At 35.3% G+C, this 14,784-nt stretch overlaps 1 protein-coding gene across 2 annotated transcripts in view; it reads right to left on the reverse strand.

The window, feature by feature from the left end:
- Positions 1–14,784, reverse strand: part of PTPRR (protein tyrosine phosphatase receptor type R) — a 1,539,596-nt gene that overhangs the window by 363,950 nt on the left and 1,160,862 nt on the right. For both annotated transcript variants that reach the window (XM_044057006.1, XM_044057007.1), the window contains exon 9: positions 8,447–8,584. In XM_044057006.1, the coding sequence (XP_043912941.1) occupies positions 8,447–8,584 (138 nt within the window). The remainder of the gene's footprint in view (positions 1–8,446; positions 8,585–14,784) is intronic.

Consider the following 14,784-nt stretch of genomic DNA (forward strand, 5'->3'; position numbering starts at 1 on the left):
ATCACTATTATCCATTCTATAGGTGCAATACATAACAGTTTGTAATGTAGCTATCATCAAGAACTCAAAGTACATATACATAAGTTATAACACAATCTACCCGACAGAAGCTGCTCACCTTTGCAGCATAAAACAGGTGTATTAAGCAGTACTATGCACTATGAAGTGTTCTCCTCCACCAAGTAAAATTCCTGAACACACTGCAAATACAGCAATCATATGATATTTAGTTCATGACTGGAATTAACCTATTCATGGACTACTTCTAGATGGCTTTTAATCTGTATATTGTCACACACAGCAAACCATGCACTACTGACACCTGCATTTATACCATGGTTAAAGTTGTCAAAGGCAATGTATTAACAGAATATAAAAAACAAAGTTTTTGTACCAGTGATAGCACCCTGGGAGATTACCACAGTGTAATCTTCCATACCCTGATGATGCTCATGGCAACTTCTGCTGTTTGTATTGCATAAATTCTAGGCTTTGAGCACAGCAGTTATAGGTCATAGGTTTATGGTTAAGTATTAGGCTAGCTGCCCTTGCAGGCCATTTTAAGCCTAGCCAATTTTGCTTGCAAAGGTGAGAATCAAACCTTGTATCTTGTGACCGTAAGGTAAACCACCTCAACCATTATTCCAACCCCCCCCACCGCCCCCCCCCCCATCGGTTATGACCTTATGAATGTTATTGAACAACTGTTTCAGCTCATTGCACCTGTGATCCAAGTCACACTAACAGCCACTTTCGAGGCTTGTGCACTTTCATGAGCACATGTGAAGTGCACTGAGCATGCATGGGCAGGTCAGGGACCATGTCATAAATCTGCTAAAACATGTTACTTTTGTTACTGATGGAAGCAGTAAAGAGTATAGCTGTTTTTCATAGCTAGGCAGCATACATCTATTACACAGATTTTATGCCATCTTTCTGTGCTACATTATGGTCACACCATGATAGCTCACACTATTAAGATGCCCAATGTTGCATAGAATGTGCTGCAAAATTCAACAGGCGTGGCAAAAGAAAGACTTACCGTTATTCTTTGGAATAAAACCTGAGGACTGCCAGGGACACTGGGTGTGGCAAGCTTCCACAGAGATGCATCAAGGACATCAAGCCCTTCCTTTATGTGCTGCATAGGGACCACCCAGAGTGCCTTACTAGCTTACTTATGAGGGAGCCTTTCCAGAACAGTGCCTCATGCCAATGGCATGCACCACCACATACTAGTGAGCAGTACGGGTGCCACTATATTGACCTGAGGAGGTGCCATCCTGATCTTCTTAGCTGGTGGGCTCAAGGGATCACAGTAATGACACCTTTTTGTTTTTCAGTATTGTTCCAATCTGCAAACAGTTTGGTTGTCTGCTAAAAAATTTAATGTTTAGACATATAACTTAACAATATATTTTCTCAACTTCCATTCGGGGAAGCTATACAGAATTGTCTTCTGTACCTGGGAGAGTGGAGAGACTTTCTAGGTGAAAGGGTGTGCATTATTTCAATTCTTCTTGCAATTAAAATTTTTTAAGAGAGTATTACTGCATTTCCTTTTTGCCAGCAGCAAGCATATGTGTGATGATTAAGACAGCCTATGTTGAGGTGCACAGAGTATATGTACTGCACATTTGGTGGTATTCTGAATATGAACAGAGAGCACGCCTCTCAACCTCTTAGTGCAAGATATCTGGACAAAGTCTGACAAAAATAGGAACAAATTAAGTTGCTAGAGTAACAGGATTTGTGTTAACACACATTTTCTGAAGGATTTGTAGTCTGAAACTCAAATGTATGTTATTTAGTCACTTCAGTCCTTAGATCATCCCAGCGATCTGACAGAAAACCACAAATTTTGAGAGGATTAGATCAAAAATATAAGTAAAAAAATGCTGACTTTCTGAGAAAATCTGGACAGTTAAGAGGTATGACAAAGAGTTATATAGATTATCTGCAAGTTTGATCTTTGCAGTTTGCTTGCTAGGCTTAAACAGCAAAATAGGTATATTATGGCAGAGGTGAAATGATTCACCATGTTATAATTGCCGTTTACAGGCACATCAGTATTCCTTCATATAATTTACACACCACATAACTACATCTGCACATGTCAGGACTGCTCCCTGTGTACCCTTTTCAGATAGCACGTCCTTGTATAGAGGCAGTTATATCATTCATTCAGGTAATTAGTGAGACTTCACTCTCTCTCTCTATACATACATATATATATATATATATATATATATATATATATATATATGGGATCCGGACACATCCTCGACTACCATATGTCCGAATCAGAAAACATCGAACACACAAACACGAAAGGGCTTAACACCGACAAGCGCTTCTGTGTATGTTTGCCTGTTTTGTAGATCGGACTACAGTGCGGGTAAGGGAAAATTCCCTTTTCACCACTGTAGTGCGATCTCGGAGTGAGAATAATAAAGTAGGGGGGCAAAGCCCCCCTGCAGAAATGTAGATTTTTTTTTTTTGAACTACACATACACGGAAGCGCTTTTCGATGTTAAGCACTTTCGTGTATGTGTGTTCGATGTTTTGTGATTCAGACATATGCTAATCAAGCATGTGTCCTAGACTCATATACATATATATATATATATATATATATAGATATAGATATATATATATATATATATATATATATATATATATATATATATATATAGATATAGTTATAGTTATAGAGCTGAACTGCTGTAGTACTATATCATATGTCAAGCATTTGCATAACATATAAGTATCTGTCACATACAAATGTGTTATGCAAATGCTTTTCTCTCTCTCTCCTTCCTTCCTTTGTCAGTATTCTTTCATTATTAATTATGTTTTCTTTTTTATTTTATTTCTCACCATTTCAGTTTTTATTTTGTACAAGAGCTGCCATAGCAGTGTCAGTGGAATGGCCTTGGTCTTCAGTCCCCGAGCAGGCTGGGCCATATGCAGCATGAGCCCACCTAAATCCACACTACAGTGGGAGCAGTGGGGAGCAGCCTGGAGGTCACCTCTTCTGCCCCTGCTGGTGCTTCCCTAGATAAGAGCATCGTTGTTCTCTTCAGGGTTAAGGAATATGTCACACTCAGGGAGTTTGTGGCTTTGATGGGGATTTAATAGATCAGAAGCTAAAGTCTGCGTCAGCCACGTAGAAAGGTTCCCTTGTAGCTTGCAGAGTTGCATGACTGCCTGTCCCTACCATCATCAGTTAATTCAGGGCCGAGTAGAGAGGTCAGTCAGTATTCTGTTTGATCTTTCCAGGATATGACACAGGTAGTATGATACAAAAGGCAACTCCTACCCTAACTCCTCCTTTATCCATCAGTCTCCCCATGTTTGTTGTCCCATCCTCCCCATCAGCAGTGTCTTCCCTTTGTTTGTGTGTCTCTCAGTTCAGTGTTCCCCCAACTCTCAGTGCAACAGTATCTCCTCTGTCAGGCTTTGTCTACATTATATGGTTGTGTTTTTGCCTCTTCTTTTGATCCTGTCATCACTTCCTTCTCTCACATACCACCCAGCTTCTCTTCTCTTCTACAAAAGAAAATTAATTGGTATCATTCCCACAAAAAGATAAAATAAATCTATTTTCCCTCTTCTTACTCCCATTCTTATATGTCTTGTTTCCCTTGTGAATTGTCCTCTTCTTGGTGCACCATTTTCCTACTGTCCTGTATACTCATTTCCATCCATTTTTATGGTTAAAAAAACAGATTTAAACTTTGCAGTGGCTTTTTTAAATTGCAGTGCTTGTTTTCCAGTCTTACCTTTTATTATCTCATGTGCATGAGCTGAGGCATGATTACAGCATCTAACCTCTCCTGTAGTGGTGCACTAAAGGCTGCACTGCTACAGTAACCACTTCATGGCCTGCAGTTTTCCACTATTTATCAATTACCTTGCTGTTGACTTAACCAGATTGCAGATAGCTTTGTTCAAATTGTATATCTCTATTGACAACAGCAAACTTATAACTGATACTAACAAGGACTCACAATGCTGTTTGGAACTACAAAACTAGTGGATTCCCACAGCTAAATATCACAAATTCAGACACTGACTGTATTTTACAAATGGAAATATACAAACACCTCAGTGTCCTGCATCACCAAGGATCACTTTAAAACAATGTGCAGAATCTTTCAACGATAAATCCATAAATCATTTTAGTGTTTCCTAATGTAGCCAGTCTAATAGCAAAAAGGGGTAAGAACCTGAGTGTAACGTATTTACCACAGCACTGCCTAATGATACAAGCACAAGAGGAACACCTGAAGGGAGCTGGGTTGAATAGCCAGTGCAAACTCACTCACCTTAGAAGGGAGGAAGGCAGTCCGCTTCACTATGTGTCAGCACGTGTGTGTTTTTGTGTGTATAGATAGCCACACACACACACACACACACACACACACACACACACACACACACATACACACACACATACATGCACACACACATATACACACACACACACACACACACACACACACACACACACACACACACACACACACACACACCCATGAATGTAAGCTGGTGAAATTACCCTTTTCAGCCGTAACAAGGATAAAAAGGGCATCACATTAAAGTAGGCATACATCTTAGTGAGGGAAGTAATGTACAGCATGAGTATGGTATGAAGTAGTGGATTTATACTTTGAACAGAGAGAGAATAAAATATTTCTTCTTAATAATTCAAAGTACATATATGAAAACAATGTTTACAAGAAAGATAGCTTGATTAACTGCATGTATATACAATATGTACAGAGAAACAATATTTGTATTATATAAAATACATTTAGAAATGTTATTGTATATGCTTCTTGTTAGGTTAGGTTTAGGTTAGCTAAAATGAGGTATACTGAGGGGTGGTATGATGGAGGGTTTTGATAGTTACAGCACTGTGTCATGCTGAAGTAGTGCTCTTTTAAGAGCAGCCTGAAAGCAGATATTATGGAATAATTTTCTGTGGTAGGATATATTGAATTCCACAACTGGAATATGTTTATAGAAAGTTTGCTCTGTGTAGTTTAACTTGATTGGTAATCTGAGCAAAGATGTACAATTTATGCCAGAATTTCCTAGTGAATAGTTCTTATTATGAGGAACTGGAACAGTGGCTATATCACCAAAGGACTGAAATAGGATGAGGTCATCTACACAGAATATCGTGTTAATATTACAGAGGTTTGGCAGAAGGGTATTGATAAAACGTCCAAAGATAGAGGTTTAGGGCATCTTAGAGGTGAACAAAATGTATTACTCATTACAGAGACCTCATAACTGGATTGAAAAGGTCTGTTTTGGAGATAGTTTAACCAAGGTAAATTAAGTGTACCAAAGCTGGCAGATGCAAATTGTTTTATAAGAAAAGTTTGGTCTACTGAATCTGGGATCTTAAGATCCACAGGCACAGCTCCAGTAAGAAGTCCTTTGGTGAATTTTGAAAATATGTTGTTTATGGCTTGTAGGATAACTATGTCAAAACCATGCTATTTGGATGAGAAAATACATATATGTATCCCTGTCTTTCTCTTTTTCTCTCTCTCTGTCATTGTCTGTCTGTCTTTCTGCGTTTTTCTACTTTTCTCTGTCATTTAGTGCTTGTACATACATGTCTGAACTACAGAAGGGGTTGCTAGGGTAATGTCATTATAATGCTTGTGCATACATGGTTAAACTACTGAAAGGATCAATGGGGACATTGCTGTCATTTAGTGGTTGTGCATACATGGCTAAACCACTAAAGGGATTGCTCAGGTAATGGTGCCATTTTAATGTGCATATGTATACATAAATTACTAAAGGGATCAGTGGGGAAATTGTTGTCATTTAGTGTCTGTGCATACTTGGCCGAACTACTAAAATGATCACTTTAGGAAATAAATTTTATTGATGTTATCTGAATGCTTATGCATACTCAGGCAAACTGCTGAAGGGGCTGCTGAGAGAAATAATTAATTTTGAGTCCTTTAAGTGCCTATGCATACATGGTTTGTGGATTGCAAAATAGATAGAAGAAGTACAGCAACACTTTACAATGACTGTGCATATAGAGCAGGTATGTGACTATGACTCACAAGAACGCTGCATTAGCATACATTACTTCACACAGTTTCTCATTTACATGTCATTATACTTTATTTGCTCACATTAAACCATGGACAGCGAGCATCAATGTAACTGGCCTTTATGAATAGTTTGCCTACTTAGGCTTGCTTACTCGTGGACTTTGCAGAAACCCCTAACACATTAGCGCAATGTCTATGAATACTGGCCAGTATTTTTTTTTTCATTAAAAACAGGTATTTTTTGTCAAAACATCACTGCAAACCACAGAAATAGCTGCTTTTCTGTGATGGCTCAGTCTTGCAGTTGATGTACATAGTATCCAAGTGTGTAGGAATCACCACCCCCTCCCAGTACAGAAAGACATCTTTCCTAGGTCATCTTTTGACCACCGTATCATTTGCACTATAGTGGCTGCAGGGATTTAAGTTCACTATTGTGTAAAGTTTTGTCCATAATCAAGAATTAAATGGCTAACTGGCAACACAACATGGCTTCTGTCCTTCTCATAGTACTAACAGTACACTTCTAACCTATATAGTTACTGTCAATAAAGCTAGAGATAAAGATAAAATAGTCTCCTCCTTATTTCTAGACTTGCCCAAAGCCTTCAACACAATTTGTCATAAACTTTTACTTTAAATAGCCTCATCAGGTCTCTTTCAGCCCACCCTTCTGTGGTCCAAAAGCTACCTATGCAATAGGTATTATCAGTCAGTAAAATGGCACTCCACCCTCTCTCCATATTTACCAGTCACCACTGCTGTTCCACAAGGCTCTATCCTTGGTCTCTTCCTCTTTAATATTCTCACCAACACCTTTCACACCCTTCACACATCTACATAACAGGCCTCCCTAATACAGCATACAGATGACTCCACACTCATTTGCAGATCTGAAAACATGGCACACTTCCAAAAAATTACTCAGAAAGCTGTAACAGCCACTGAAACATGGCTTTGTAACTCACAACTCATGCTAAAAAAAATAAAATAAACTACTTTTTTCTCCAAATCCCTCTCTCATGAAAAAACTAAATGTAATGTCCTCTATCTTAATAATACAAACAATGAAGTCACTTCTCATAGCAAATTATTAGGGATGATACTGGAAGATGATCTTTATTTCGACCTGCGTATACACAATTACATAAGAAAAACTCATCAAAAACTAGGGATGGTTTATTGAGCCATAAATTTTTCTCACCAATGCAACAAAAAACACACTTGCCACTACTTACAGTATTTCCTCCCACTTTTCTTTATGCCACTCCCATCCTTACTAACCTTTAGGCATCATAAAAATCAAAACTGGAATAATGCTATAACAAAGTTGCTACATTTGCAGCACATACCTCTTTCAGAAACCACCACTGTATAGCAATAAAAAGCCTAAATTGGTTAGAACTACCACATCAACTAATATATACAGAGCTATTTACCACCTATAAAATTATTCAGAATCTAACTGTCTAGCACTAAATAACATTCTACACAACTATGTTCCTAGTTAATCATTACGATCCAATGACTACAAAGTCTCAAATCTATCAATTCTACAGGGCATTTTCTGTACTTATACCATGTTGCTAAGGCCAGGAACTCCTTATCTATATTCACCAGGTCAACAGCCTCCTTCCTTCCCATCTTCAAAATCATTCTGAACATCAGGATAAATTATATCTTTAAGTGTCAACAAATGCCTATTCATCCCTTACACCTCCTTACTCTCTCTTCTTCACTCACTTCCTTACTTCTATCAGTTTCTCTCCCCTGGCTTTCTCTCTAAATATACCAAAAGCCTGCTTTTTCTCTTACTTCATATTGCAATTCCTGTTTGTATTATACTAACTTACCTTTAATTTATCTATAAACTGGCTAACATTTCTTTAAATATTAAGTCATTTTCATATAACTTGTATGTATTTTAACCAATGTTTTCGTATTATGTCTAATTTGGTATATTTAATTAATTTAAACTGCAGTTTTTTTTATTATTATTTTTAAAGATTGTACAATTACTGTTCTTAAAATGTTCAATACTTCTTCCTGGGGCTCTGCTAAACATGGGCTCATACTCAACCAGCCTTTCCCAATAATCAAATGCCAATAAAATAAATTAAATAAATAAATAAATGCAAATGACAGTAATCCACCACAGACTGATGAGAGGGCAGGGAAATAAGTGTATATGCATTGAATAATGCTATTCTCATTAATGTTTCTGTATGTACATTATTTTCCTCATTAAAGACATATCCTCAAAACAGAAATTTATATAGCAAATTATTAATTCTTTAAAAAAAATTGAATTTGGTTTGCAACAGATAATTTGTGAAAGTATAGGCTTCTCTTACCTCACTTTTCTCTTTCAGTTTGGTTATCATCACTATAACAGGACAGCTCTCCTGCCAGACCATCTGCCAGAAGTCATTTACAGTGTTAATCATTGGGCCTTGGGTAGCAATGAAGGCCTTCTCTTTTCCATTGTACCCCTGTTTTAAGGATTTAAAAAAATACATGTCTTAATTCTACTCTGTTTGTATAGCTTTTAAATAATGAAATATCATGCATAAATCCACCATCAACAAAAATATAGTTTACAGCATTTCACCTTTCTTTACAGAGTAAGCTGGGGAATAGTTAGTAAAAATACTACAAAAAGACAAGGGGAGCTCAATGAACAACTGCAGCCATTTTCATATCCGAGTGGTTTTAGTAACAGCATCACCTTTGCACAAAAAAACAGACAGTTTCCCTGAATAATGACTGGAAACAAAATTTCCATATGCCTTCATAAAATAACAAAATTGGCAAGTCTTTCCTATTATGTACATATTCAGAGAGATATCTTTTTTTCTCATAACATTTTTATTAAACTTTTTAACAAGTGAGCAGATATACATAACATGAATTAACAAAGTTTGTAACAGCTTATAACATTCAAAAAGAGGCAGACAGAAAAGAAAACAAGGGGTAAATGTAATGTAATATATAGTAACTTGAAATAAAATAAGTAATTGCATAATGTACATCCTATATGCATTCAGCAGCCAGTTACAAAGTACATAATGAAGATATAGCACTGTAACATAGTAAGAGAATAATAGAAAACAAGATAAAGGTACAGGGCAAATATTCTGATGTCTAATTCAAGATGTTTAAAACAGTTTCCAAAGGTTTAAGAATAGACTATGATTTACTTTGGTTCTAGAGATTAATTTAGCAGTTTTATTATGTTTAAAAGCATTTGAAGTGTATTCATCTCAAGATATAATAGACAAGGAGCACCATTTTTGGCTATATAAACTTGGTCATATTAAAAATAATGATATAAACTTTCAATATGTCTTTTTTAATGTGTTCTTGAGGTAAATGTAATAGGGAAAAGTTGCCAGGGGAAACATTTTTATTAGGGAAAATGTTGTGTATTCTCTGGAATAGTGTTGCCCACAGCTGGTTAGTGAATTTACATTTCTAGAAGATATGAAATTCATCAGCTTTGGGTTCATTACAAGCTATACAGGCATTAGAAGAGGTTAATTTGTATTTGGCATTACATAACCAGGTTATGTATATAGCATTGTTTATCATAAATTGAGTATAATAACAGTTTTTAACCAATGTAAGCGGGCAAAAAACTGAGCGAGGTCCAAGTAATATTAAAAATTCCAAATTTTATTAGCGCTTTCGGCGAGGTCAGTGCCTCCCCTTCTTCAGATAACAAGCCAACAAATTAACAAGCTTTTTATACTAAATTCAAAACAATTAATCAAATTAAGTAATTGTCTCTTGAACTATCGTTAAAGAGACACACGTTAAAAACCATAATAACAGTTTTTATAAGTTATATATTTTATATTAAAAGCAATCATATATTTCACTTCAAATGCTTTTAAACATCATAAAACTGCTAAATTAATCTCTGGTAAGGAATTGTATGTATTTGTTAAATTACACTGTATTTTGTACACTGTAGACAGCTATTTTGGACCTAATAAAGTAAATATAAGTCAGGTGAATAAGTTATAGCTCATTTAGTGTAAAGTATCACAATTATGAGATTTTAATGTATTAAGAACTTGAGATACTATAGAAAAATATCCTTTAGATAGTTTTAAGTTGAAAATTATTTGCTCAGGAGAATGAAGATGACGTGTTATAAAGTCATAAACAGTAGAACTCATAAGTAAGGGAAATGCTGTCATGACAATCATTTGATCGATCATCTATGACGTCACCTATCACTAACACTATAGTTATATGGAATATGAATAATGTTACGAGAAACATATTGTTGATAAGTATCCTCAGCTTGAAAATTTCCTCAGTCTCTTTTCTTTCTAACCATTAACATTTTTTTCTAGTTAAAACTTTGGAACTGTCATGGCTGCTGCTAATATTGTTCCTACATATTTCCCATTGCTACTTTCACTTTGAATATTCAGGACGGCATCTGTTAACACATTCAAGCCCATAGCACTTTTTTTCATACTTTCAGTTAACACCCATAGCTCCTTATGGTATCCAGGGTCTGACTTTTTAACCAAGTGACTTACCAGCATATAACAGGCAGAAATAGGAAGGACAAGCATTTACTAATAAAATGACACTAAGATTGTTAATCTAGGATGTCCTGCAGTAGAAAATCCTTTATTACATTATGCTTTCTAGGTTGAATTTTCAGAAAATGCTCTGGAATACAAAGATGTATGCAGGCTGTAAGAGGTGAACAATGCACACCACATAGGTGTTAATGCATTTATTAAAATTGACAGGGGCTGAAATTAGAGCAGATGATTCAGCTGCTGTAGTTAGCTGACTACGAACAGAAACTGAAATGCAACACTGCTAGTTTGGACAGCTACATTTGGAAAGACAAATTACAGAAAATTTCAGAAAGTGGAATCAAAGATGTGCATGTGTAACTCAGACAATCATTCTAATTGTGAGTGGCACATATGCATATGTAACTCAGGCAATCATTCTAATTGTAAGTAATAGATTCACATTTTGTCCTACCAAAGTCATCTAAATGATGAGAGTTTGTATGACCCCAACTTACCTCTTGATGAACACCATTAATGTCAGACTCTAAAGTTCTTTCTAATTTACCAAAAAAATTCATTAGATAAGCTGAACATATTAATGCTACAGCATTGGAAGACAGTATTTTCTTCCAACTGATAATATACCCATGAAGAGGCTAATCTAAATACAAATTAATTAAAATTTTATCGCGCTTCCTTGATCCTGTCACATGTTGTAGCTTATTTGTGTTAGTCTGTAACTGCTCTTGCTCATGACCACTCTAAAGAACTTTTCTAATATAGAGGGGGAAGCCCTAATGGGAGACAAGCCTTTGCATGTCTCTAAGTAGACATAACCCCAGCAAAATAATCAAGAAAATAATGAAACTGGTGCCTGTTGGTAAAGGAACACACCAGAAAGTTGAAACACAAACTTAGCAGTCAAATCAACATTGTGAGGCATAGAAAGCAGCAGTATAGCTAGATCAAGATGACAGGGGAAACAGCCCTTGGTGCAAAATGTTGGAGGGGCACAACTGATCAATCCTGATCTCGCTTTAATGCTATGCCAGCTTTTATAACCAGTCAAACCCGAATCTTGTAGCACTCCATGTGTGATCTAAACTGTAGCAACTGCTTGATACGGTTTAAAAGAAGAAATGACCGTTTTTATTTTTTTTGCTCTTTACCTCGAGAGCTGAGGTGGTGATCTAAACAGCTTGCAATCACTCACAAGTGCTTTTCTAATATAAAATGGAGGTTAGTGTATAAATAGCTATCTATCTATATATATATATATATATATATATATATATATATATATATATACACACACACACACACACACACACACATATATGTATATGTATATATATATATATATATATATATATATATATATATATATATATATATATATATATATATATATATATACAGGTCTACATCTAAATTTTGAACTTTCTTATGGTCGAGCCATAAGACTGAAGATTTAAAACTTCGAACCGTTTAAATGGAGATTGCTGTACAGTGCAGAACAGTATATTTACTGTTTTCCTCGGTGTAGTAGAGTTGGTATATTTAATTAGAAGGGGGTATTGGAGGTGCAGGGGGTTTTCTCCCCAGCAAAAATGTAAAAAAAAATGTTTTGTTTTTATTCATTTTTTAATTTGTATTTTGAAGTTTTAAAACTTTGATCTTATGGTCTTGACCATAAGAAATTCAAAGTTTTGAGACTTCAAAATTTAGAAGTAGACCCATATATATATATATATATATATATATATATATATATATATATATATATACATATATATATGTATATACACACACACACACACACACACATATATACATATCTATATATGCCTATCTGTATATATATATATATATATATATATATATATATATATATATATATATAGATATATATATATATATATAGATATGTATACAGAGAGAGAGAGAGATATCTATATTATATACACACACACACATATATATGTGTGTTTATATGTAGGTATAACACTTTTGTGCAAAATACTCAGAAGTCAGTGTCTATTTGGTTGACATGCATTGGTCATTAGAAACAGATGTTCAATAGACGTGCAAGTTCAACAATGCCTGGTGATCACTGTACAGTACGGAATGGGAAACATACCCTTTTCTGCAATGTAGAGCAATCTCAGAGTTGGTATATTTAATTAGCAGGGAGCGTGGGGACGCAGCCACCTATGTGTGGGGTGCAGGGGAACAATGTTAAAAACAGAATTTTTTTTTTAATGTTCAGAGTTCTGAAACTTCGATCATATAGTCTCAGCCATATGAATTTCGAAGTTTTGGAACTTTGATAATCTAACATAGATCCATATACAGATATATGTATATACAGACAGAGAGGTGGCTAAAACGGATATGGGTATGTGATCTAATACTCATTTAGTTGAAATTGAACATGTCTAAAATCTGAGACTCTTTTAGTTTAAAGCACATTTTTGGTCTAATCACATTTGATAGAGCAGTGTAGTAGGCTATTGAGAATCAGTCCTGGTGTTCTTTAGTGTGGTAGAAATTACATGGCAAATTAGTCTAGTACACCATGCGTGCCAGGTTAATGCCCACCCACAAGTTTTCTGCATCAGCAGTGATTAACTGTGCATGTATGGTGCTTTCTGTTTTCCCTGCAGTTGTGCAACAGTGGATTTAGGATATTTAATTAAGGGGAGAGAGAGGGGTCCAGTTGTGAATGAGCATTTGCTGTATATGAAGTTTTAGATGCAATGTGATTCTATTAAATGTGTTTTACATTAATTTTTTAGATATTTAGTGATTAGGTGAAAAGTTGTTTAGATGAAATGTAATACACCCATATAGATTATATATATCTGGGGTTATGTCAGACTATCAAGACCATATGTTCGACTTCCCTGAAACTCAAATAAAACAAAACAGCAGAAATCTATGTTTTTGCAAGGGAGCAAGACCACCTCCAGTATCGCACTACAGGGGGAAAAGGTTAATTCCTCAATCTCCAATGTACTGTGACTGCCATACAAATTTTTCTTGTTTTTGCACAGTTGAACATACGGCCTCAACCACATGAAGTCTGAGTTTCCAAAATTTCAATCATCAAACATAAACCCATATATATATATATATATATATATATATATATATATTTATGAGAGAGAGGGAGAGATTGATTGATTGATTGACTGATTGATAGTGGCCCCCAGATATGGAGTCTGAGAAAAATGCATGTCTGGTACACTGTACAGTTATTTAAAATGTCTTTATAGGTTGCCAATGTCACAAAAAATGCTGTCTGTAGGTTAAAGACATTCTCAAATAGATCTACTTTTTCTATTAACTTTGATGCAAAGGTCAATGAAGGAATTATTGTCCTGAATTTACCCATAAAGACTTAAAAAGTAAGAAGTCATGAGCATTCAGAAACCATGTAGCTGCTACACTGGCATGTCTTTAAGGGGTCATTTGCATATATCCCATGGGTCTTGACTACAGAAAGTTTACGGTATTACACAGAGAAGACTCTTGCATGTCTAGGTCTTTCTTGCAGTTTTTACTGAATGGTTTACTCATGTGACCTTTTTAACCTTTGCATATATATATATATATATATATATATATATATATATATATATATATATATATATATATATGGGTTCCATTTGGGTGGTCTAAATATCACCTTATCTAATCACAAGACATTTACAAAAGTGAATGTGGCCTATTATATCCATATCTCTCAAGTGCACCTCATTATGAGGAATGTCCCTCATCTGGGGTCTTAAAAGTTCATCTTCCTCAATGTTCCACATGGAAAGAGGCTATCATACACTTATTGATAGGCATTTTGTAACTGATGTCCATGTTAGGTAGAACTAAATCATATTAAGTCATTAAAAAACTTTTCTATAAGCAAAAATAATGCATTTTAACTGTCCTATGAACTTCCTAGTTGAAGTTGTTAGTAAGCTATGGGAAAGTGTTCCACATTTTGCCCATTTGTTTCACATTATAAGAGGAAGTGTTCCTCATTATGGAGACAAAAGGTTGAGACCGACCTATGAATCCGACTGTCTCCAACACATTTTACCAGCTATAATTACGATAATAATGAAGGAAAGTCTATATTTTTTAAC

Source organism: Protopterus annectens, chromosome 15.part0 (genome assembly GCF_019279795.1).
Source record: "Protopterus annectens isolate FY-2018-M chromosome 15.part0, PAN1.0, whole genome shotgun sequence".
NCBI lineage: Eukaryota > Metazoa > Chordata > Ceratodontiformes > Protopteridae > Protopterus > Protopterus annectens.